Genomic DNA, 24,645 nt, shown 5'->3' on the forward strand with positions numbered 1-24,645 from the left:
TTAATGATACTTAAAATCCAATCTGCTGTTCATATGGGTATGGATATGCTATACATATGACACACAGTACAACACAAATGCCAGTATATCATGTAATCTAGTAAAAGGACAGTTTCATTTTTTGAAGGAAATATACAGTATATTGAAACAATTATCTCCTTGACTGGAGGAGGGCCAATTCTGAAGTGTGGTGTTGTAGAGCACCGCCAAAGCAATGGAGTAACGTCATAAAAATGAAAATGGCTTGCTCTCTCTCTCTCACTAGAATTCCATAGACCTTTGACTATGGCTACAATTATAGCAACCCTCTTAGCTGATGGCAAGATAGGGACTAGAAATACCTCATCATACGTATTTTCTCTGCCTCTTCAATAAATAACTTTTAAGCAAAAATGAACACTGCAAATAGACACTTTGCAAATATGTTTTTTTTCTCCGCAATGTTTTTTTCCCCCGCAAGTCAATAGCCACCATCTTTAATTAAAGATAAATATGGGCACCATTTTTGTAAATCTCTGTTATTAAAAAGTCCTTGAGTGTGTGTGTGTGCACATAGGACTGGGTAAAGGACAACCGTTTCAGGTAAAAAGCAGCACCATTTACTAGTAACTGGATAGTGTTAAAGTGACATTTGCACCTGTTTGTCCCACACTACATCTGCAGTGTGGAGAAAAATACTTGATTGTTGTGTGCCGGATGCGATAGAATGTGTGTGATGTGGTCCCTAATAGGTATAACTTATCTGTCTGTTGGGGCACTGCTCTCTCCACCCCATAGACAGTCACTCTTTCATCACATCGTCCACTGTCAGACAAATCAAGTTCAATGTAGTTTGTGATGTTGGTCATTGGGTATATATGTGATTGATTACATGATTTATCATCATTGTTATCATTACAATAGTACTTGACATCAGGGGATAAACACAAAACTCAAGGTGCAGATTGATGTGGTGTATAGAAAAGCATCATAGACATATTCAGTAGCAAATGTTCCATTTTTGTCCTTGCAATTCAACTGCAACAATATCATGTGAGTGTCATTTACTACATTTCCCTTGGAAATACAAACACGAATAGTATATATATATAAGGTGCAAAAATGCATTATATCATATAGTCAACTTTTTTCTTTCACGAAATTTGATACATTTTTTTTCCCTATAAGTGATTTAAACTAGTGTTGCAATGGAAACATGGATCAGACGAATAAATGCACTGTACAACCTATATCATAACCATGTTTCAACCTTACAACAATGCCTTTATCTTAACTGAAAATGCATAAATGCAGCCCTAAGGTACTGTCCCAGCTAGCACACAACGTTCTGAGAACCATACGTTTCTTAGAGCTTGGTGAGAGCGTGGTTGTCCCATGGTTATTTTGCATACAACCTTCCCACAACTTTCTGGGAAAGGTACAGGATAGTTGCTTGGCTTTGGGACTTTCTCAGCACATTTAAGGAACTTGACAAAAATACTTAATTTTCTTGGTATTTCATTACTTTAACAGAACGTTTCCTAAAAGTTTAAACATGGTTACATTATTTTTATTTTTTATGTTCTTGGAATGTTCTCCAACTGGTTTGACATTGGGAATGTTCTCAAATAGTTCTAAGAATGTTAAGAAACATTATGAACGTTAAGAAACGTTATTCTGTGGGAATTTCAGTACATTAGTATAACGTTTTCTGTAGGTTTCCTCATGGTTCTATTTAAAGTAATGTTTTCAGAACATTAAGAAAATGTTCCATAAGAACCACAAGAAAAAATGAGTAGCATTCAAAGAACGTTCTAATAATGTTATTTAAAAACATATACATTCCGTTCTCAGTGTCAACAAAACTCTCTCTATCCTCTATTTACTTAAGTGTGTTCAGGTGTATTGGCCGGGCCCACTAATTGGCCGCACCTGATATTAATGAGTGCTTGTTTCCTTTGAAATTGGGTCTGTTGGAATAGACTAAAATTAACAGCTTTTATGAGTTTGAAAAACATGGCATGCTATGTTTTCCTGGTGTCGCAGTGAACTAATTCCACGGACAGAGAACAGAAGATCATAGGTTTGAATCTCACTGACGCCGTGCCACAATAAAAAAGAAATGTGTTTGCATTATTAATTTCCATGTATCCTATTACATTTACATTTACGTCATTTAGCAGACGCTCTTATCCGTTCAAACCAGTTAACCTAAGCTAGCAGTCTTATTGAAACATTCAGTGAAAGTTTTAAGTTATTCAAAAACCTCCAAATAACCTATACATGTCGTTCAAAACATTCAAAACATTTAGAGAATGTTCTCAGAATGTTATTTAATCACCTTCAAATAACCTATAATTTCCGTTTTCAGAACGTTAATAATACCTCCAGGAAAATTTCAGGGAACCATAGTAAAAGGTTCTAAGAACCTCCGTGCAACCTAAAATTTTACATTCTCAGAACATTTTAAAAACGTTCAGTTTTACCGATCAGGAAACTTATGGCTTTGTTCCCAGAACCAATGGGAAACCAAAAACTTCTGTGCTAGCTGGGGTACTACTGCATGTCTTTTTCAGATCCCATGTCTCAGCAATGTTAGGCAGTGGCTGCAGCAGCTAGCCTGGTAAAAAGTGGTGTGAGTACGTCCCAAGAATAACAACGGAACTACTATACCCAGGATGCTGTGCGACCATATCAGATGTGATGACTACTCCTCGGTCTCTACCATAGAAATAGATTTGAATTCTATGTCTATGGTTTTTACGCTAGAGTGCCCACTGCAAGACTGAGGTATTTCAATAGCAGGTGTTGATCAATCACATTACATATTCCCCCCCACTTTGACTGACAACCCACAAACATGGGGGAGAGATTTCCAGACTTCTATCTTGACAGTGAGTCATCACCACCTCTGTGCTACCACTGGGGAGTAGTAGTCTCCGCACAGGGTGCTTTAGCCCAAGACCACTGATGCTGGTGAGATTCTCCATAGAAAAGTTGCACTTTGTGATTCCTTTTGAACATGGTGGGAAAATACTGATATTACCCTTACTTTACCCAGAGGCTCATAATACATGATGGCAATGCGAAAGCTCTTGGGGGGATGAATACATTTCCAACAAGAGAATTTGTTACAGTATAGAAAATAATCATTTTGCTTGTAATTACCCAAATATAATTGTGATGGTGAATCAGTTCGGTTAAAGGGGAGGGTGTAGTAGCAGCTCATTATAATGGGGTGGAGGGGTGGTGAATATTACCTCCGTCTTAAAGGGGAGAGGACATCAGAAGAATGGCAATAGATGGAGAGAAACAGTGAGAAATGAAAGTGAGAGATGTTGACACAGATGAGAAGGAGGAGGGAGGAAGGAGTCTGGGTGACACCCACTGGCTGGGGCTGGGGTATGGGGGCAGGAAATGGGCAGAGCTGGGGTCAGGCTAGAGGGGTAAATCCTTGGACCTCAAAGGCGGGTCTGGGCCTCGGGGATGTAGATCTCGATGCTGTCTGCCCTCTCTGTGGCTGAGTTCTGTCTGAAGGAAGCTGCCCGCTTAGCTGCCATGAGGCGGCGCCGGGCCTCCTGACGCTGGCGGTCCTGCAGGTCCAGAGAACGCTCCCGCATCACGCCGCCACGCCCCTTCGGAGGCCTCTTTGGCAACGGGGGAGGCCACTTCCTCTCCTTCACAGAGAGAGAATGAGAGAGAGAGAGAATGAGAGAGAGAGAATGAGAGAGAGAGAATGAGAGAGAGGGAGAGAGATTTGAGCCATGTAATTTTCTGAATAAGGGCAGGATAAAACAATACAAATAAGTACACATTGGCCAATACCATTAGACAATACACCTCCACAGTCTAGTTTGCTAGCTGTGAAAAGCTATACAGCTAAGCAAGGGTAACAACTCCATTGATATACCTGTAATGGTGTCTTCTTCTCAGGGCTCTCCACAGGCCTCCACTCGTTGCTCTTGATTTGCTGCAGCTCGTCAAACTTGCCAGTGACGTCGTCGATGGAGAGCTGCAGCAGGTCCCAGAATCCAGCCAGGTCCTGAGAGGTGGGGCGGGGCATGGCGCTAGGATCCTGGCGGGTGAAAGGTGGCAGGGAAGGGAGGGAAGGGGTTGACCGGAAAAGTGAAAGGTGGAGGAGGGAGATCATTTTATATAATTATCAACACCTCAGTGACCATGACAACGTATGTCTGTTTAAATTTCATGACACTTATATATCTGGTATAGTCATAACTGTTATAGACTATAATGGTGATTTTTAAATGCTTGTGTTACATCCCCAGATATTGTACCTTCCAACACCCTTCTGTACACTGTCCAACCACTAGATGTCCTCCTTAACGCTTTAAATAACAGATGTATTTCATGCCCTTTGCCAGCCATGAGCTCCATTTCATGGAGCAAAATCAAAGTTACATCCATGTGGAGTTCTACATTATTAAAGAGCCTTTGTCACTCCCACTTATCTGTTTCTGTAATCATTCAAAGCATAATTACACATAAAGGTTGGCAATGACTCAGCACACAATTGCAACATGGTGTGCTGTATGCCTGAACAGGTTCAACATTGACATTTGTGTTACTGAGGGGACCACTTGTGCTGTCCAGATGACACAAACACATGCACTTACACGCACACACACCCACCCCCGAACACACACACAGACGACCCCACCTCCTCAACCCCCCCCCCCCACACCCTCCGCCCCCACACGGACATTACAGTTGTGATATGGGGTCATGCTAGGGGTAGTGCTCTCTCTCTCGCTCTCTCCGGTAGGGATACTAGGGCTGCTCTCTACTCAGTCAGTGGGACACATTTGAGAGGCTCAGGGCAATCTAAGTCCTGTCACAGTAAATGTGGGACATCATCCATCATCCCATTATCTCCGGGGGAACGCAGAGAGAGAGTCCACGGCCCCTCAGAAAGAGAGCAAAACACCGGCTTTAAGGCATCATAGTCATCAGACACAAAAAAACAATCACGCTACGGCAAGAGAGAAGGGTCATTAAGCCCCTCCTCTCAAAAACAATTTGCTTTTTTCATTAAAGAAATGTCTGCACTGTGTGAATAAATGGCAAGTGAAGCATCATTTGAGCACAGTCTTCTGAGACTACCCCTACAGTAACTAATGCAGGTTGACATTTGGTGGGTAATTAAAATTAGGTATTGTGAAAATGTGAAAACTTCTTGACTACGTTAGGGGTGAGTAATGAGAGAGGGTAGAAGGTTTGTTATTCAAAACCCATTGAAATGTCTGTCTCTCTGTATTAATGAATGGTGTGAACATAGACACCTAAGTTTCCTATTGTTATTCTCCTTCCGCTTACTGTGGGGGTCAATACAAGCAGAAGGCCTGTTTCGACATCAATTGGGACTGCTATTTCTGGAGCAGCCAGTTAGTGCAGCTTCAGGTACAGCACTTTTCAAGCCCTGTGCTGTTGCTAAGTCATCAACAGTGAGAATGTGAGATATAAGGTTTATTTTAATGCACAACACTGACGTATGCATGCATACACTACCGGTCAAAAGTTTTAGAACACCTACTGATTCAATGGTTTTTCTTTATTTTTAATATTTTCTACATTGTAGAATAATAGTGAAGACATCAAAACTATGAAATAACACATATGGAATCATGTAGTAACCATTTTATATTTGAGATTCTTCAAATAGCCAACCTTTGCCTTGATGACAGCTTTGCACACTCTTGGCATTCTCTCTACCAGCTTCATGAGGTAGTCACCTGGAATGCATTTCAATTAACAGGTGTGCCTTGTTAAAAGTTAATTTGTAGAATTTATTTCCTTTTTAATGTTTGAGCCAATCATTTGTGTTGTGACAAGGTAGGGGGGGTATACAGAAGATAGCCCTATTAGGTAAAAGACCAAGTCCATATTATGGCAAGAACAGCTCAAATAAGCAAAGAGAAACAACAGTCCATCATTAATTTAAGACATGAAGGTCAGTCAATACGGAACATTTCAATAACTTCGAAAGTTTCTTCAAGTGCAGTCGCAAAAACCATGAAGCGCTATGATGAAACTGGCTCTCATGAGTACCGCCACAGGAATGGAAGACCCAGAGTTACTTCTGCTGCAGAGGATAAGTTCATTAGAGTTACCAGCCTCAGAAATTGCAGCCCAAATAAATGCTTCACAGAGTTCAAGTCACAGACACATCTCAACATCAACTGTTCAGAGGAGACTGTGTGAATCAGGCCTTCATGGTCGAATTGCTGAAAAGAAACCACTACTACAGGCACCAATAAGAAGAAGAGACTTGCTTGGGCAAAGAAACATGAGCAATGGACATTAGTCCAAATTTGAGATTTTTGGTTCCAACCGCCTTGTCTTTGTAAGACACGGTGTGGGTCAACAGATGATCTCTGCATGTGTATTTCCCACCGTAAAGCATGGAGGAGGAGGTGTTATGGTGTGGGGGTGCTTTGCTGGTGACACTGTCTGTGATTTATTTAGAATTCAAGGCACACTTAACCAGCATGGCTACCACAGCATTCTGCAGCGATACGCAATCCCATCTGGTTTGGGCTTAGTGGGACTATCAATTGTTTTTCAACAGGACAATGACCCAACACATCGCCAGGCTGTGTAAGGGCTATTTTACCAAGAAGGAGAGTGATGGAGTGCTGCATCAGATGACCTGGCCTCCACAATCCCCCGGCGTCAACCAAATTGAGATGGTTTGGGATGAGTCGGACCGCAGAGTGAAGGAAAAGCAGCCAACAAGTGCTCAGCATATGTGGGAACTCCTTCAAGACTGTTGGAAAAGCATTCCAGGTGAAGCTGGTTGAGAGAATGCCAAGAGTGTGCAAAGCTGTCATCAATGCAAAGGGTGGCTATTTGAAGAATCTCAAATATAAAATACATTTTGATTCGTTTAACACTTTTTTGGTTACTACATGATTTCATATGTGTTATTTCATAGTTTTGATGTCTTCACTATTATTCTGCTATGTAGAAAATAGTAAAAATAAAGAAAAACCCTTGAATGAGTAGGTGTTCTAAAACTTTTGACCGGTAGTGTTTGTTCACACACACACACACACACACACACACACCCATCATGGTACACCGTCATGGTACACCCGTCATGGTACACCCGTCATGGTGTATTATAATATTATAGGGCACTTACCAGGTTCTGCTGACACAGCCAGTAGAACTGCTGGAATTTTTGAGACATGAGGAGCTGTGCGCTGCCCACCGCACTTCGGATTTTCCCTAGGACTGGAGGACACAGAGAGAGATATAGAGAGAGAGAGAGAGAGAGAGAGAGAGAGAGAGAGAGAGAGAGAGAGAGAGAGAGAGAGAGAGAGAGAGAGAGAGAGAGAGAGAGAGAGAGAGAGAGAGAGAGAGAGAGAGAGAGAGAGAGAGAGAGAGAGACATACGCGTATGGAGTGATATTAGACTCTTAATTCTGTAAATATACTGTCAGGTCCAAAAGATGAGCAAAAAATGCTATAAAATAAATAATACAAATACTGAGCTATATTGTATGCTCCAAAACATTTGAAAAGTATATATTTCTTATAGAGAAAGAGATTTTGTATTTTTTTTTCTTCTGAAAAAGATATGGGTCAAAATTATTGGCACCCCTGTTTTCAATAGCTTTCAATACCTCACCTTGCAAGGATAACAGCACTGAGCCTTTTTCTAAAATGTTTTATGAGATTGGAGAACACATTGGGAGGGATCTTGGACCATTCCTCCATACAGAATCTTTCCAGATCCTTTATATCTTTTGTCTGCGCTTATGGACTGCCCTCTTCAATTCAAACCACAGGTTTTAAATGGGGTTCAAGTCCAGAGACTGAGATGGCCATTTTGATGTGTGCTTGGGGTTATTGTCTTGCTGGTAGATTCACGTGCGACCAAGCTTCAGCCTCCTGGTAGAGGCAACCAGATTTTTTGCAAAAATGTGCTGGTACTGGGTAAAGTTCATGATGCCGTTGACCTTAACAAGGGCCCCAGAACCAGTGGAAGCAAAGTAGCTCCATAACATCAAAGATCCACCACCATATTGTACAGTATGTATGGTTGTTCTCTCCTGCTTATGCATCCTTATCACTGGTGTACGTGGCCAAAATAGCTATTTTGTCATGTCATCTGTCATCTGACCACAGCACCGGATACAATCACATGCCTTTCAGCAAACTCCAGGCATTTACATTTGTTGGATGACATGACAATAGAGCCCTTTGGCCATGCAGCAGTGTTATCTCACTCAAATCTGTCCACTGCATCAAGAATCAAAATGCTGGACTGGTATTCATTAGCTAAATAAATGTGTTCATAACAACGCTTGTTGGTTGTATTACATCTCCATCTACAAACATGACTTTGCCCATTCAATTCTAAAGGGTTATCAGTGAATGCATGTAGAAATTAATGCATTAGAATATGAACAGCCCCTGCCTTAGGGACTATAGAGGCAGTACATGCCTCTATGCTTCAGCGTCAGAAACTCACTCTCCTCCGACAGGTCATGCTCCTCCGCCTCCCTCTCCATGTCTTTACACCATCCCTCCATCCTCTTAGTTTCATTATGGAGGAGCTGCATGAACCAGCTGCCGTCCCTGCGGAGGGGGGACACGCGGCCCGTCTCTACCCCCTCCAGAGAGGGCTCCGTCAGCCACGACTCAGGCTGCGGGCTGGGCGGTCCGCTGGAGGAGCGCTGGTAGTCCTCCCGGTAACTGAAGAGGCCCTGGGTGCGGACGGTGCGGACAGCCCCGTACTGGGTGGGCGTGCTAGGCTCCGAGTGGCCCCCGTGGAAGGCCAAACCCCCTCCGAACTGCAGGCCCTTGTCCTCCATGGTGGGGAAGCCCTCTAGTTCCATGTCAGCTTGTACGGCTGTCGTCACACTGTTGGATCGCTTGAACCTGCCATGCCTGAGGGAGTATAGACACATGCAGACACACACAAACAAATATATATATACAGAGGAGAATAAATAGATTAGAATTACAATATATGGATCCAAAGAGAGAGAAAACATAAATATATTGATAGATAGCCAAACCCAACAGTATATACAGAAAATAAATCATTCACAAGTACATGTGCAATATAAGTTTCACAACATCGATAAATATTGATTTAGTGCAATCAGGACCCAGAGAGAGATTATCAACTGCTGCTGTAAAAGGTCAGAGGCCAAACTGCAATGGTTGTATTGTCTGTTTCCATTTCCTGTGTGCGTACCGTTTGTCATCCTCCACCTGGGTGCCCACAGAATGGTACTGAGGAAGCCCTTTGCTCTCTGACTCGGAGTCTGTCGCCGTCTCCACCTGGGAAGCACAAACGTGAACATAAACAATAACACGTCATTGTCAGTAACCTCGTTATTACAGTATCATGGGTGAACTACTTTAATACCACACCAACTGAACATCAATGAGGGTGCTTAGTGACATAGATAATAAAGAGGGTAGTAAACTGTAGTGATCTATACTATGTATGCCGAGAGACGGAGAGAGACAAACACGGGGGAGGAGAGGGGGGGATAAAGAGAGAGAGGATCTGCATTAAGTGAAGGAGGAGGGCCGGGGTTTGTCCAGAGACCCCTATATCCTGAGCAAATGATTGTCTCCCTGAAAGGGAAGGCTTTTATGGGCCGGTCCCTCTCTATATCCCCAATGCATGGCTCACTTTACACACACACACACACACACACAGACACACACACACGCACACAGACACACACACACACACACACACACACACACACACACATTGTCATCTCAACATTACAGTCCCAGTGCTAAAAAATAATGACATTGAAAAAGTTGAGTATGGAATAAAATGAGTACTTCATAGTAAATAACTAATCATACCAGATGTGATGACAGATATTAATATGGTGCTGGCACTGGAGGTTATGATGGAAACGTTGATGATAGTATTCTGATGATATTGATGATGAGGTTGATGAAGATGATGGTGAGGATGGATTGGTTTCTATTTGTCCCTTGAGAAACTGCATTGCAAAAGAGACAGAATCTTGGCATGAAAGTGAAATTAACGGTCTAAACGGTTACATTAATGCTATATGATGGGTTTCTCGTAAATTCAGAGGCCATGAAAATGTGTAAAACATGTTCACAAGTCACCTCAGCAGGCATCCAGAAAATACTTTGAGTCATTAGTAAATGTAATTATATTTCTTTCATTAGTTTGATTTGTTGCCAGTGTAAAATAGATAATGTGATCAAATTGAATTACACCGATAAATAATCATCATCAACAGTTTCCTCTAATGTTATTCTACTCTATTAGTCATCATGAGGTGGTGTGTGTGTGTGTGTGTTATATTGAGCTGAGTGCTGCCTGAGCTCTCTGGGCTGGCCAGTGGCTGTAGAGCTGTGTGGTCATTAATCCTTATTGGTCAGGGTCACATTGGGTCAGTGTGAGATGGCTACTTCTCAGTGTGAACGGTGTTTAATGAATGTGTGTGTGTGCGCGTATGTTTGTGTGTGTCTTGGTCTAACATCAGCTGTCATGGGGAGTGGAGACAGTGGCTAGTGTTAGTGCGCTTCATTGCAGGCACAAAGTGCTGTTGTGAGAAAGGATTCACGTCCTGGGTCGGCCATACAGGGACTAGACCATCAACACGTGTGTATCTAAGCATATGTGTGTGTGTATGAGCTTGTCTTACCTGAATCCCTATGGAAGAGCGTGGTGTTTTGAGGTATTCCTCAGCCTTGGACACGAGCACCGCCTTGTCACATGTCTGCACCGAGCTGTGGCTGCCCGTGGAGATGTGCCGCTTGCCTGCCGCCGTCTCCATGGCCAGCGTCACCGCCTTGGAGCTGTCCAGGCTGTCGGTGGAGTTGTAGAGGGTTCGACCCGAGCCGCCCAGACCGTCTGGCGCCCACAGTACACTCCCCCGCTGGTGCATCCCCTCGTGGTAGGCGTCCTGGGTGGACTCTGTGCTGCTCTGGGCCGTCACCGAGATGAGGGGCTTGGAGGTGGCACGAGGTGGCACCGGTGGGGGCGTCTTTGCCTTATAGCTAGGCGTGTGCGTCACCTCTGGAGAGCAAGCAGGGAGAGGAGAGAGAGGAAGAGGAGTTATTGTAAAGCAGAGGTTCTGAAGGGGAGAGAATGGAGAATGCTAATATAATAATGAAAGATGGGGCGAGAGTTCTCACAGCAAGGCGACCCATTGCACCTGAGTACATACGCTACCACAATGAGTGATGAAAGCGAACGGCGGAGTGATGAGGGGATTATGTTAAATGCATCAGAAGACACTGGGGACAGAACAGAAGAAAGGGGAAACTCTTTGAGAGGATTTATTTTTACTGCCACAGAGATGAACACTCAACACATATGCTTCTTTCTGGTTAATAAGCTATAGCTCCTTCTGTGCAGTGGAGGATTATGGGTAGCAACCCTTCTTTCAAGTGCAAATGAGAATGTGATCTTAATCCAGATGGACCTCATAGCAGAAAAGGGCTAGCAGCAAGGAGATACAGTATGCCTACTTCACAGGCTGGGCTCAAGACAGGTACCATTGTATCAATGTATATATATTATAATATTAAATGCAGTTGCTTGATATGAACTTTTAATTCTGATAGCCTCATATAATTATTTTAAAATATATAGTTATATCTAACAGGCTATGTTAGACAAAGGTGAGAATATGTTTCTACCAGATTGCTAATGAATTATAACCAGGCCAATTTAGTCCTGTAGGCAGTGAGGAAACATATTAAAGACCCAATGTAGTAAAAAATATATATTTTCCTGTGTTTTATATATATTTCCACACGATGAGGTTGGAACAATACAATGAAATTGTGAATATTATGATAATACCCTTTTAGTGTAAGGACAGCCCGCCTGACATTTCTGCCTGTTTTGGTGGGAGGGAGTTTTGGCCTTCCATGGTGACATCACCATGTGGTAAATTAGTTAATAGACCAATAAGAAAGAGAGTTCCAAACCTATCTGTCAATAACAGCAAATCCCCACTCAAACCACTCCCAGACAGTCCTAGTTAAATTCTTGCTTAAGAAATTGTTCTTTACTAAGAAGCTATTTTTGTTTCTTTTTGACCATTTTAATTGAAAACAATCACAGTAAGGTACTTAATTGTTACCCAAAAATGACTTGATATTGAGATAAAAATGGCTGCAATGGACCTTTAATTATATAACTTTTTTTTCACACACTCATTAACAAGTAGATATGATGCATCATCCTTTTACTGATACATTATCTAGCATCAAAGGAAGGCTACCACACACCAGTTACATTTTGTGTGGAATTATCCCATCCAGAATACAGTACAACAAATAATGACAGTTAACAGGATAAAAGGAACAGCTCATGGCAGTTCTTGTACTGGAGTCCCAGATACTGTATTCATCATTAAACACACCAGTTACAGAGAGACTGCAACATGCTGATGGACCTGTGGATGGTGACATTGACATGCAGAATTTCTAAACCACTATTTTATGAAACTGTTGGATGAGTCACTGAGGTAGAAAGAAAGGCTGTGATTCATTGCAGTGTCAAAAATAGACTTCATCACAAATAGGTTGTGTAACTGGCAAACTCAATAGTCCTCAGGTACATTTATTCAGGCATTAATTTGTTAATGTGTTCATCCACCTACTGAAACATTCACCCATTCATTCATTTTTAAAAATTGACTATTGAAAAACCTCCCTAGTCCTTTCAAGGTCGCACACATGCACACACACGCATGCACATTGCCGGCAGCTGGTTGACACATCTTTGACATAATTATACTACTTGTATAAAATCAGGGATAACTTGCTTAATCCATTCACAATTTTAACAAGCACATCTTGTGATAGATCTAATTAGTCATTAGATGTGATAAAACTCTGCATATACTCTCACTTTAGATGGATTCATTCCATCTGGAAAGGGTTGTAGTTTTTCCGCAAGACTTTGTCGGTGGATACCAAATTGAGTAGGATGGGTGACGCAGTCATAGACAGCATTTATTTTTACATTTATATCCCTGAGTTTTAATCGTGTGCTGCTTCAAAGACAGGCAGGAAGTGTGAAACTCTGACTTTTTAATAAACAGCCTCCTATTCAAACTGAGTGGATTTGAATACTCTGTGGGCAACAGCCTCTTTGAAAAAGCACAACAACTGTACACAGCAAGAGACGCCATATCGCCTCCTTGCCTCCCTACAGAACGCAGACAGACAAACCCTGTGTGCCTGGCGACCTTGCACTGCAACTTGACAAGCAAGAGCCGTGTGAGTCTCTCTCTGTATTCGGGAGGTGTGTTAAAGCCAACAGCCGGTGGGAAAGGCTGTAGAAAGAGTCTGGGCTAGAGAGCTCCTTGAAAGGAGATGATGTGTCTGTCATTGGCCTCTCCTCACACTGCACTCTAAGAAGTAAAAGGAGCCTTTTGGGGTTCAAAAGACTGCCACTGTTGGGGAACCTTTTCAGGTCAAAAAGGTTCCTTGAGGAACACCTCTGAAAATGTTATTTGAGGAACCCCTGTGTAAAGGTTCAAACTGGAACCATTTTTGTGATGGGAAGGACCTCTCAGAAGATTGGAGGGGTGGCTTATTGGAGGCGTGACGTGAAGATTTTTTTGGCCACCTGTGAGAATAAATGTAATTCCTGTTCATCATGTTAAGTTTGTACACTGCAAATGTCAATATCCCTTGAGTGTACAAAACATTAAGAACACCTTCCTGATCATTTCTGAAATTTCTGCCTGTTTTGGTGGGATGGAGTTTTGGCCTGCCTGGTGACATCACCAGGCGGTAAATTAGTTAATAGACCAATAAGAAAGAGAGTTCCAAACCTCTCTGCCAAAAACAGCTAGTTTTCAGTTTTACCCTCCCCACTGAGACCACTCCCAGACAGTCCTAGCAAAATTCTTGCTTGAGAAATTGCTCTTCGCTAAGAATCTATTTTTGTTTATTTTTTGACCATTTTAATTTAAAACAATCACAGTAAGGTACTTAATTGTTACCCAGAAATGATTTGATATTGAGATAAAAACGGCTCAATTGGACCTTTAATAATTATCATCATAAACAAACGTCATTACCATCACAATAAACTTTTCAGAATTGAAACAGGAGGCTACATTCATATGATACAATTGGCTTGATTATTTAACATTGCTATTAAAATAGTACACATATAGGAATGGGTCAATGTTTTCAAGTTGCTAGCTATCCCATAAAGCCATCGCCAAAAACCACATACTTTATTTGGATAGTCCGGATTTTACATCTGTAGATGCTCTACAGATGGTCATACTATCAACAAACTATCTGTTGATAAACAACTGATTACAAAGGTTACCGTTAGGGTTAGGTTTAAATAAGGGTTAGGGTTAAGTTTAGTGCTAGGATAAGGTTTACAATTAGGATTAAAGCTAGAGTTAGTAGATAGATACGGTGAGGGAAAAAAGTATTTGATCCCCTGCTGATTTTGTACGTTTGCCCACTGACAAAGAAATGATCAGTCTATAATTTTAATGATAGGTTTATTTGAACAGTGAGAGACAGAATAACAACAAAAAAATCCAGAAAAACGCATGTCAAAAATGTTATGAATTGATTTGCATTTTAATGAGGAAAATAAGTATTTGACCCCCTCTCAATCAGAAAGATTTCTGGCTCCCAGGTGTCTTTTATAAAGGTAACGAGCTGAGATTAGGAGCACACTCTTAAAGGGAGTGCTCCTAATCTCAGTTTGTTACCTGTATAAAAGACACCTGTCCACAGAAGCAATCAATCAATCAGATTCCAAACTCTCCACCATGGCCATGACCAAAGAGCTCTCCAAGGATGTCAGGGACAAGATTGTAGACCTACACAAGGCTGGAATGGGCTACAAGTGTCACGAATTCCGCCGAGACTGCTCCTCCTCCTTGTTCGGGCAGGCTTCGGCGTTCATCGTCCCTGGAGTACTAGCTACTACCGCTTGATGTTCTCTATGTTTGTTTGGTTTTGTCTTGTTGGTGCACCTGTTTCGTCTTATGTATTGATTATGTCACCTATAAGTTTCCTTTGGTTTTGTTTGCAGTTGTGTGTTGTCGTCCGCCTGTCCGTTGGTGCATTATTATTGTTCTCTAGTTGTTAGTGTTTTTACGCACTGTTTGCGTAATCGCTCGCCTCCTGTGTTTGAGGCCCGTTATTTTGTATTGTCTTTGTTGACAAGTAAAGTCGTTTTGACTAAGCTTCTGTGTCCTGCGCCTGACTCCAACACCGCATCCACATCAGCTTGTGACAGAACAACACACCTTACTATGGAGTCAGCAGGAGCAGCGGCGGCGACCGAGTCGCTGGAGGATCGGGTCAGCTGCCAGGACGCCAGGATCCAGCAACTCGGCTCCGCCATGCAGGAGGTGATGAACACCCTGCGCCGATGGGAAAGGGGAGGCGTGCCCACACCTCCTCCTACATTACCACCACCATCGGCCAGCCCCACCATACCAGCTCCGGAATCCAGTGGGATTCGGCTCTCGCTCCCGAGGGCGTATGATGGCACCGCAGCCGGGTGTCAGGGGTTCCTCCTTCAGGTGGAACCCTACCTGGCCACCATACACCCGGCGCCCTCGGGATACGAGAGCGTTTCCGCCCTCATCTCCTGTCTCTCCGGCAAGGCGTTGGAGTGGGCCAACGCCGAATGGAGGGGAATAGACGCCGCCACCATCAGCTACGCGGAGTTCTCCCGCCGCTTCAGGGCTGTTTTCGATCACCCTCCTGAGGGTAAAGCGGCGGTGGAGCGTCTGTTCCACCTCCGACAGGGGAAGAGGAGCGCACAGGAGTTCGCCTTGGATTTCCGGACTCTAGCGGCGGATGCGGGGTGGAATGAGAGGAACCTCATCGACCACTATCGGTGTAACCTGCGTGAGGACGTTCGTCGAGAGCTGGCCTGCAGGGACACCAATCTGTCCTTCGACCAGATGGTGGACATGTCCATCCGTCTGGATGCCACCCGCGGACGTCCCGAGTTGGGGCCGTCCATTCCATCCCCCAGCACCTCCGAGCCGAGCCCTATGGAGCTCAGGGGTGCTGGCGCTAGAGAGAGGAGGAGAGAGAACCCGAGGGGGGCCGTCCCCTGCACCAACTGTGGCCGTGGAGGACACACTGCGGCTAGGTGCTGGGGAGTGTCTCCAGGGAATCGGGGCAACAGGTCGCGCACTGGGGAGTCATTTCAGGTGAGTAGGCGCCCCACTCACCCAGAGCTCTCTGTTGTTCACTTGTGTATACCTGTGGTATTTCCTCAGGTTGCATCTCATTCCCAGCATAAGGCGCTAGTCGATTCAGGCGCAGCTGGGAATTTTATTGATCGGAAATGTTGTACTAAGTTAGGGATTCCCCTCCTGCCCGTTGATGCACCCTTCCCTGTCCATGCCCTAGATAGTCGCCCGTTGGGATCTGGGTTGATTAGGGAGGTCACAGCGCCACTAAAGATGAAGACGCAGGGGGGTCATGAGGAGATCATTCAGTTGTACCTGATTGACTCTCCTGCGTATCCCGTGGTGCTGGGGCTTCCTTGGTTAATCACCCATGACCCCACCATTTCGTGGCAACAGAGGGCTCTCAAGGAATGGTCTGACCAGTGTGTTGGGCGATGTTTAGGTGTTTCCGTTGGGGCGACCACGGTGGAGAGTCCGAACCAAGTGCCCGCAATGCACATTCCCCCTGAGTATGAGGATTTGGCACTCGTGTTCAGCAAGACGGGGGCGACACGATTGCCACCTCATAGACAGGGAGATTGTGCGATAAACCTCCAGACAGGTGCGGCACTCCCGCGGATGTGTATCCTCTGTCTCAAGAGGAGACGGCGGCTATGGAAACATACATAGCTGAGTCCCTGAGACAAGGATACATACGGTCCTCCACTTCCCCTGCGTCCTCAAGTTTCTTTTTTGTGAAGAAGAAGGATGGAGGGTTGCGCCCGTGTATTGATTACCGTAGTCTCAATCAGATCACTGTTAAATACAGTTACCCTCTTCCTCTGATTGCGAGTATGACTGAATCATTACGCGGAGCGCGTTTCTTCACAAAACTGGATCTCAGGAGCGCCTATAACTTGGTACGCATTAGGGAGGGAGATGAATGGAAGATGGCATTTAGTACCACCTCAGGTCATTATGAGTATCTCGTCATGCCATACGGGTTAATGAATGCTCCTTCAGTCTTCCAATCATTTGTGGACGAGATCTTCCGGGACCTGCATGGGCAGGGTGTGGTAGTGTACATTGACGACATCCTAGGGTACTCTTCTACACGAGCCGAGCATGTAGCCCTGGTGCGCCGAGTGTTGGGTAGGCTGTTGGAGCATGACTTGTATGTCAAGGCAGAGAAATGTCTGTTTTTCCAGGAGTCCATCTCCTTCTTGGGTCATCGGTTGTCCGCGTCAGGGGTGAAGATGGAGGTTGACCGTGTGTCAGCCGTGCGTAACTGGCAAACCCCAACCACTGTTAAAGAGGTGCAGCAGTTTTTGGGTTTTGCCAATTACTACCGGAGGTTTATCCGGGGTTTTGGACAGATAGCAGCTCCCATTACTTCCCTGCTGAAGGGGGGCCCGGTGCGTTTGCAGTGGTCGGCTGAAGCGGACAGGGCGTTTGGTAAACTGAAGGACCTGTTCACTTCGGCTCCGGTGCTGGCGCACCCGGACCCCGCTTTAGCGTTCCAGGTAGAGGTGGACGCGTCAGAGGCCGGTATTGGGGCAGTACTGTCGCAACGCTCCGGCACGCCTCCTAAGCTCCGTCCCTGCGCTTTTTATTCTAAGAAGCTCAGCCCGGCGGAACGTAATTATGACGTAGGGGACAGGGAGCTGTTAGCCGTGGTTCAAGCCCTAAAGGTGTGGAGGCATTGGCTTGAGGTGCTCAACACCCTTTTCTCATTCTGACTGACCATCGTAACCTGGAGTACATCCGGGCAGCTAGGAGATTGAACCCTCGTCAGGCTAGGTGGAACATGTTTCTGACCCGGTTCGTTTTTAAGATCACTTACATCCCAGGGTCCCAGAACGGTAAGGCAGACGCCCTGTGCCGGCGGTATGACACAGAGGAGAGGTCCATTGAGCCGACTCCCATACTGCCGGAGTCGTGTCTGGTGGCACCTGTGGTATGGGAGGTCGATGCGGAAATTGAGCGGGCGTTACGCACCGACCCTACTCCCCCAGAGTGTCCAGTGGGTCGGACGTACGTGCCGCTCGAGGTCCGCGATCATCTAATTTATTGGGCTCATACGTCACCCTCCTCTGGACATCCAGGTATTGGCCGGACAGTGCACTGCCTTAGTGTTAAGTACTGGTGGCCAACATTGGCTAGGGACGTGAGGGTTTATGTCTCCTCCTGCTCGGTGTGCGCACAGTGTAAGGCGCCTAGACACCTGCCCAGGGGGAAGTTACAACCCCTGCCCGTTCGACAACGGCCGTGGTCTCACCTCTCGGTGGACTTTGTAACGGACCTTCCCCCCTCTCAGGGGAATACCACTATTCTGGTCGTTGTGGATCGGTTCTCTAAGGCCTGTCGTCTCATCCCAATGCCGGGTCTCCCTACTGCCCTACAGACTGCTGAGGCTTTGTTTACCCACGTCTTCCGGCACTACGGGGTTCCCGAGGATATAGTGTCTGATCGGGGTCCCCAATTCACCTCTAGAGTCTGGAGGGCGTTCATGGAACGCTTTGGGGGGTCTCGGTTAGCTTTACCTCGGGGTTCCACCCTGAGAGTAATGGGCAGGTGGAGAGAGTGAACCAGGATGTGGGTAGGTTTCTGAGATCATATTGCCAGGGCCGGCAGGAGGAGTGGTCGGGGTATATCCCCTGGGCAGAGATGGCTCAGAACTCTCTTCGCCACTCCTCTACTAACCTGACCCCTTTCCAGTGTGTGTTAGGGTATCAGCCGGTTCTGGCACCATGGCATCAGAGTCAGATCGAGGCTCCTGCGGTGGATGAGTGGTTTCGGCGCTCGGAGGAGACGTGGAACGCTGCACACGTCCATCTGCAGCGGGCCATCCGTCGGCAGAAGGCGAGCGCCGATCTCCACCGCAGTGAGGGTCCAGTATACGCACCTGGAGATCGAGTCTGGCTCTCGACTCGAAACCTGCCCCTTCGCCTGCCCTGCCGGAAGCTGGGTCGGCGGTTTGTGGGGCCATTTAAAGTCCTGAGGAGACTGAACGAGGTATGCTACAAGTTACAACTGCCTAATGATTATCACATTAACCCCTCGTTCCATGTGTCTCTCCTCAGGCCGATGGTAGCTGGTCCACTCCAGGACAGTGAGATAAGAGAGACTCCCCCGCCCCCACTGGACATCGAGGGGGCTCCGGCATACTCAGTCCGGTCCATCGTGGATTCGAGACGTCGGATGGGGGGTCTACAATATCTCGTGGAGTGGGAGGGGTACGGTCCGGAGGAACGGTGCTGGGTGCCTAGGAGGGACGTTTTAGATCCATCCCTCCTGACTGAGTTCCACCGTAGTCATCCTACGCGCCCTGCTCCACGTCCTCCTGGCCGTCCCCGAGGCCGGGGTCAGCGCACGGCTGGAGCCGCGCGTCAAGGGGGGGGTACTGTCACGAATTCCGCCGAGACTGCTCCTCCTCCTTGTTCGGGCAGGCTTCGGCGTTCGTTGTCCTCGGAGTACTAGCTACTACCGATTGATGTTCTCTATGTTTGTTTGGTTTTGTCTTGTTGGTGCACCTGTTTCGTCTTATGTATTGATTATGTCACCTATAAGTTTCCTTTGGTTTTGTTTACAGTTGTGTGTTGTTGTCCGCCTGTCCGTTGGTGCATTATTATTGTTCTCTAGTTGTTAGTGTTTTTATGCACTGTTTGCGTAATCGCTCGCCTCCTGTGTTTGAGGCCCGTTATTTTGTATTGTCTTTGTTGACAAGTAAAGTAGTTTTGACTAAGCTTCTGTGTCCTGCGCCTGACTCCAACACCGCATCCACATCAGCTTGTGACAACAAGACCATCGCCAAGCAGCTTGGTGAGAAGATGACAACAGTTGGTGCGATTATTCGCAAATGGAAGAAACACAAAATAACTGTCAATTTCCCTCGGCCTGGGGCACCATGAAAGATCTCACCTCGTGGAGTTGCAATGATCATGAGAACGGTGAGGAATCAGCCCAAAACTACACGGGAGGAGCTTGTCAATGATCTCAAGGCAGCTGGGACCATAGTCACCAAGAAAACAATTGGTAACACACTATGCCGTGAAGGACTGAAATCCTGCAGCGCCCGCAAGGTCCCCCTGCTCAAGAAAGCACATATACAGGGCCGTCTGAAGTTTGCCAATGAACATCTGAATGATTCAGAGGAAAACTGGGTGAAAGTGTTGTGGTCAGATGAGACCAAAATCGAGCTCTTTGTCATCAACTCAACTCGCCGTGTTTGGAGGAGGAGGAATGCTGCCTATGATCCCAAGAACACCATCCCCACCATCAAACATGGAGGTGGAAACATTATGCTTTGGGGGTGTTTTTCTGCTAAGGGGACAGGACAACTTCACCGCATCAAAGGGACGATGGACGGGGCCATGTACCGTCAAATCTTGGGTGAGAACCTCCTTCCCTCAGCCAGGGCATTGAAAATGGGTCGTGGATGGATATTCCAGCATGACAATGACCCAAAACACACGGCCAAGGCAACAAAGGAGTGGCTCAAGAAGAAGCACATTAAGGTCCTGGAGTGGCCTAGCCAGTCTCCAGACCTTAATCCCATAGAAAATCTGTGAAGGTAGCTGAAGGTTCGAGTTGCCAAACGTCAGTCTCGAAACCTTAATGACTTGGAGAAGACCTGCAAAGAGGAGTGGGACAAAATCCCTCCTGAGATGTTTGCAAACCTGGTGGCCAACTACAAGAAACGTCTGACCTCTGTGATTGCCAACAAGGGTTTTGCCACCAAGTACTAAGTAATGTTTTGCAGAGGGGTCAAATACTTATTTCCCTCATTAAAATGCAAATCAATTTATAACATTTTTGACGTGTTTTTCTGGATTTTTTTGTTGTTATTCTGTCTCTGACTGTTCAAATAAACCTACCATTAAAATTATAGACTGATCATGTCTTTGTCAGTGGGCAAACGTACAAAATCAGCAGGGGATCAAATACTTTTTTCCCTCACTGTAAATGTCACTGATAGTCTGAAGATAGTATGTGGAGCATCTACAGATGGACTATCCAAATAAAGTGTTACCATAAATTCAAAGTGCTCCACACACGCCAGCAAAAAGATTCCTCCAGGAACCCTTTGCTACATTGAATCATTAAATGTTCCTCCAAGAACTCTCAATTAACCAAAGGTGTCAATATGAACCTATTGACTGCAATGGTTACTTACATTTGCATTTGACATTTTAGTCATTTAGCAGACGCTCTTATCCAGAGCGACTTACAGTTAGTGAGTGCATACATTTTCATACTGAGGAACTCCAGGGTTCCTCGGGTCACACATAATTCAAAGAGTGTGGGTATCTCCCATTCGCAATGTGGGTAAAGGAGATGAGGACTTTTTTACCTGGAGGTGGATTGTCTCGGTCCACACTGCAGGAAGAAGGGAGACGAAACTGGATACCTGAAAATAGTAGGCAATACAAGTTAGTAAGGGAATTGGAGGGTCAGGAGAGACTCATTCACACATAGTTCATCTTACTATAACAGTACCTACCATGCCTCAGGCCAACACTCGTATCAGGATCACAGTCAAGCGAGAGTCGCAGACACATTTCAGAAGATATACACATACATTTCTTCTCATTGATCATGCTATTTGGTCAATCAATAACAAACAAAGACGTGGACATTACAGTGCTGGGATGGTCCACAGTTTTCAACGTTTGCTGTGTTCCCATCCACAACAAGAACATTCACACAGCAGTGTCATTGAGACTGTTTTCAGTTATGACTGGTGGAACCACAGGTATTAGACTGTGTTGAACAGTCTATTTGGCATGATTACACAGCAAAGAGAAAACATGCAGTATCATCTAATAATCTCGTGGTACATAGAACTGTGCCCTAATGCACACCACACAGACAAATAGGGAAACATGAGAAAGTAAACACAAATGATGAGGCAGGCTAATTAACATAATCAGTTAAAAGTAAATACATGAGTAAATATGCTAATTTAACAAATGTATGCAGAGGTGGGATATAGGTAATGAGGCATCTACAAATAGCTGAATGGGGATGAGTAAATCAGAGATAAAAGAATAGAGGGACTAGATAGAGGTGTAAAAAACAACAACTTATAATGAAGATTATAAATGGGGTTGACTAAACAGCGGGAAAATATGTTAGAGGGAGGACAAATAACGAGGAAGAAGACAGACACATAAATCAAACATTCAATTAACTAGTCTACCAGGCAAACACCACATTAACATGGAATTGAATTGGAACAAGATCTGTCAAGAAGTTGCAGTTGTGTTTAGATCTAGAGAGGGCCATGAGGTTAAGACAGTAAGGCAATAGAGCATATTAGACAAAGCGGGCCTGCGAGGACAGAGACAGAGAAGCTCATTTACACCACAGAGAGGTAGCCTGGAAGTCGCAACAAAGGATCTAATTTCTCTATCTGTCTATTCATCTATCTGTCGGTCGGTCAGTCAGTCTCATACTCCTAGGGACAGCTAACACAACATGGTCAACACATGCTGTGATGCCTACTGAACAGTGACTCATATTAACTTAGCTGAAAGGTTTACATTTGGGGGGAAATGCTCATCATTTTAATCTTCGTATGAGGGTGTGAAATCGTAAAACAAGTATCTTATTTCTTTAACCAAAAGGTCATGAAACATTTACAGTAAATCTACAATTTTCTTGTGGGGGAAATTGTGTTCCTCATTTCCCATGACCTTTGATTCCTTATTACATAACATGAAGTTGCAAGGATAAAATGTTGATTGATTTCTATTTCTATATCTAATTACAGTAGCTACCTGTAACTACACAGTTGCAATTAATTTGAGAGATTAAATTCAATCATTGTCTGCAGGCATGTCTATAGTTAGTGTACCAGTGCAAAGTAAAATTACACTCAAGTAAATAGTTACAGAGTAGCTACATGGTATAAAGTCAACTTAATGAAACTTATTTCTTATACAGTATCATGTATTTGTTCTGTCTAGCATATTCTGACTGGTCAGTCTGCCTTTGACTCCTTTTCTCTGTCCAGAGGAACTCTCAGACCTTTTCGTTTGTTTCCTGGTGGTCCATTCACCTCGCTCCATTTGAGCCATTGGCGGTCCCCTGCCATAGCCGTGGAATGTGACTGGCAGTAAGGCTGGAGGGAAGGTGATCTTTCTCAGGTCAGGATGGTACTGGTGTAATGTTATGGGATGACTGACAAGCAGCATGAGGATGATGGCAGCAGCTCCAGCACGAGCAGTGGGGAATGGGTATTCATCATGCTGAATTAATAGAACCAATTCAGATGAGAAAAATGGTGAACAATGAAACCCTGCACAGACCTACATTCAAATACATGTAATTTGTTTGTAACCTTTACAAAAAAAAAGTCAAAAAGAGCAGGAAAGTAATGCTTTCCTTACAAAAAGTGTCAAACTAATGGACACTCAGAGAAAAAAAAGGTGCTATCTAGAACCTAAAAGGGTCCCCATTGGAGAACCCTTTGAATAATCCTTTTTGGTTCCAGGTAGAATCCTTTCCACATAGGGTTCTACATGGAACCCAAAATAGTTCTACCTGGAACCAAAAAGGGTTCTCCTATGGGGACAGCCGAAAATCCCATTTGGAACCCTGTTTTCAAAGAGTGTATATCAGACTGTATGCTAATCGTATTTCATATGATAGGTGCTTTGCCAAAGTGAATGGAGTGGATTAATGAATGGATGGAGGGAAAGATGGATAGATGGTTGGATAGAGGACAAACTAGATAGGACAGGTTCGAGGATGACGACAGTCCGTTAGGGTCCAGCTGACTCCACTACTGCTGGTTTTCTGAGCTAAAGATCTGGTGATTTGGATCCTCTTTCAGTTGAAAGAAGAAAAACAACCATGTTTTCCATAGCCACATACATATATACATACAGTGGTGATGCCCCCATGGATGCAAAGTGGATTAACCTTTCATGTATGGAATACAACAACAAACCTTTACAAATCAATGGGCTGGATACAAACCTCCCTAATCTTTGCTACTGTGCTATGGATACTCTTCAGATTACCCACTTCTCTGTGTCACTTGTAGATTGATATCTTCTGCTCTATCAAGTCCTAAGTAGCAGTCAGTAGCAGTGTAAAGTTAATGCAAGTTCAAAAACAATGTTTAAGAACATTGTAAGATGTAGGGAAAAGTGATAATTTGCTTTGCATCACCAACAAAGCTTCAGGTTTACAACAATGTTCATACAGTAGCTAGTTTGCTTTGCAGATGTAATAAAATGTTGAAATTAAAACACATGTTCCAATCTGTAATGAGTGTACACCAAGGTCATTATAGTTTTGTTTTTATATTAGTTTTTATTTCTATTATTATTATTCGTATTTTTTTAAAATTCAGTTTAGTTTTAGTTAGTTTTCCAACTTGATTTACATTTACATCATTTAGCAGAAGCTCTTATCCAGATGTACTAGTTTGTATTCAGTTTTAGTTTGATAAAAACATTGGTATTTCATTTTTATATTATTTAGTT

At 44.4% G+C, this 24,645-nt stretch overlaps 1 protein-coding gene across 1 annotated transcript in view; it reads right to left on the reverse strand.

The window, feature by feature from the left end:
- Nucleotides 1-2,157: 2,157 nt before the first annotated feature.
- Nucleotides 2,158-24,645, reverse strand: part of LOC121552120 (disks large-associated protein 2-like) — a 98,489-nt gene continuing 76,001 nt past the window's right edge. Inside the window, exons 6-12 of the mRNA XM_041864857.1 lie at nucleotides 21,501-21,526; nucleotides 10,661-11,034; nucleotides 9,208-9,293; nucleotides 8,476-8,894; nucleotides 7,142-7,233; nucleotides 3,890-4,054; nucleotides 2,158-3,656 (exon numbers count right to left, since the gene is read on the reverse strand). Coding sequence (XP_041720791.1) covers nucleotides 3,441-3,656; nucleotides 3,890-4,054; nucleotides 7,142-7,233; nucleotides 8,476-8,894; nucleotides 9,208-9,293; nucleotides 10,661-11,034; nucleotides 21,501-21,526 — 1,378 coding nt within the window. The 3' untranslated portion in view covers nucleotides 2,158-3,440. The remainder of the gene's footprint in view (nucleotides 3,657-3,889; nucleotides 4,055-7,141; nucleotides 7,234-8,475; nucleotides 8,895-9,207; nucleotides 9,294-10,660; nucleotides 11,035-21,500; nucleotides 21,527-24,645) is intronic.

Source organism: Coregonus clupeaformis, chromosome 36 (assembly GCF_020615455.1).
Source record: "Coregonus clupeaformis isolate EN_2021a chromosome 36, ASM2061545v1, whole genome shotgun sequence".
NCBI lineage: Eukaryota > Metazoa > Chordata > Actinopteri > Salmoniformes > Salmonidae > Coregonus > Coregonus clupeaformis.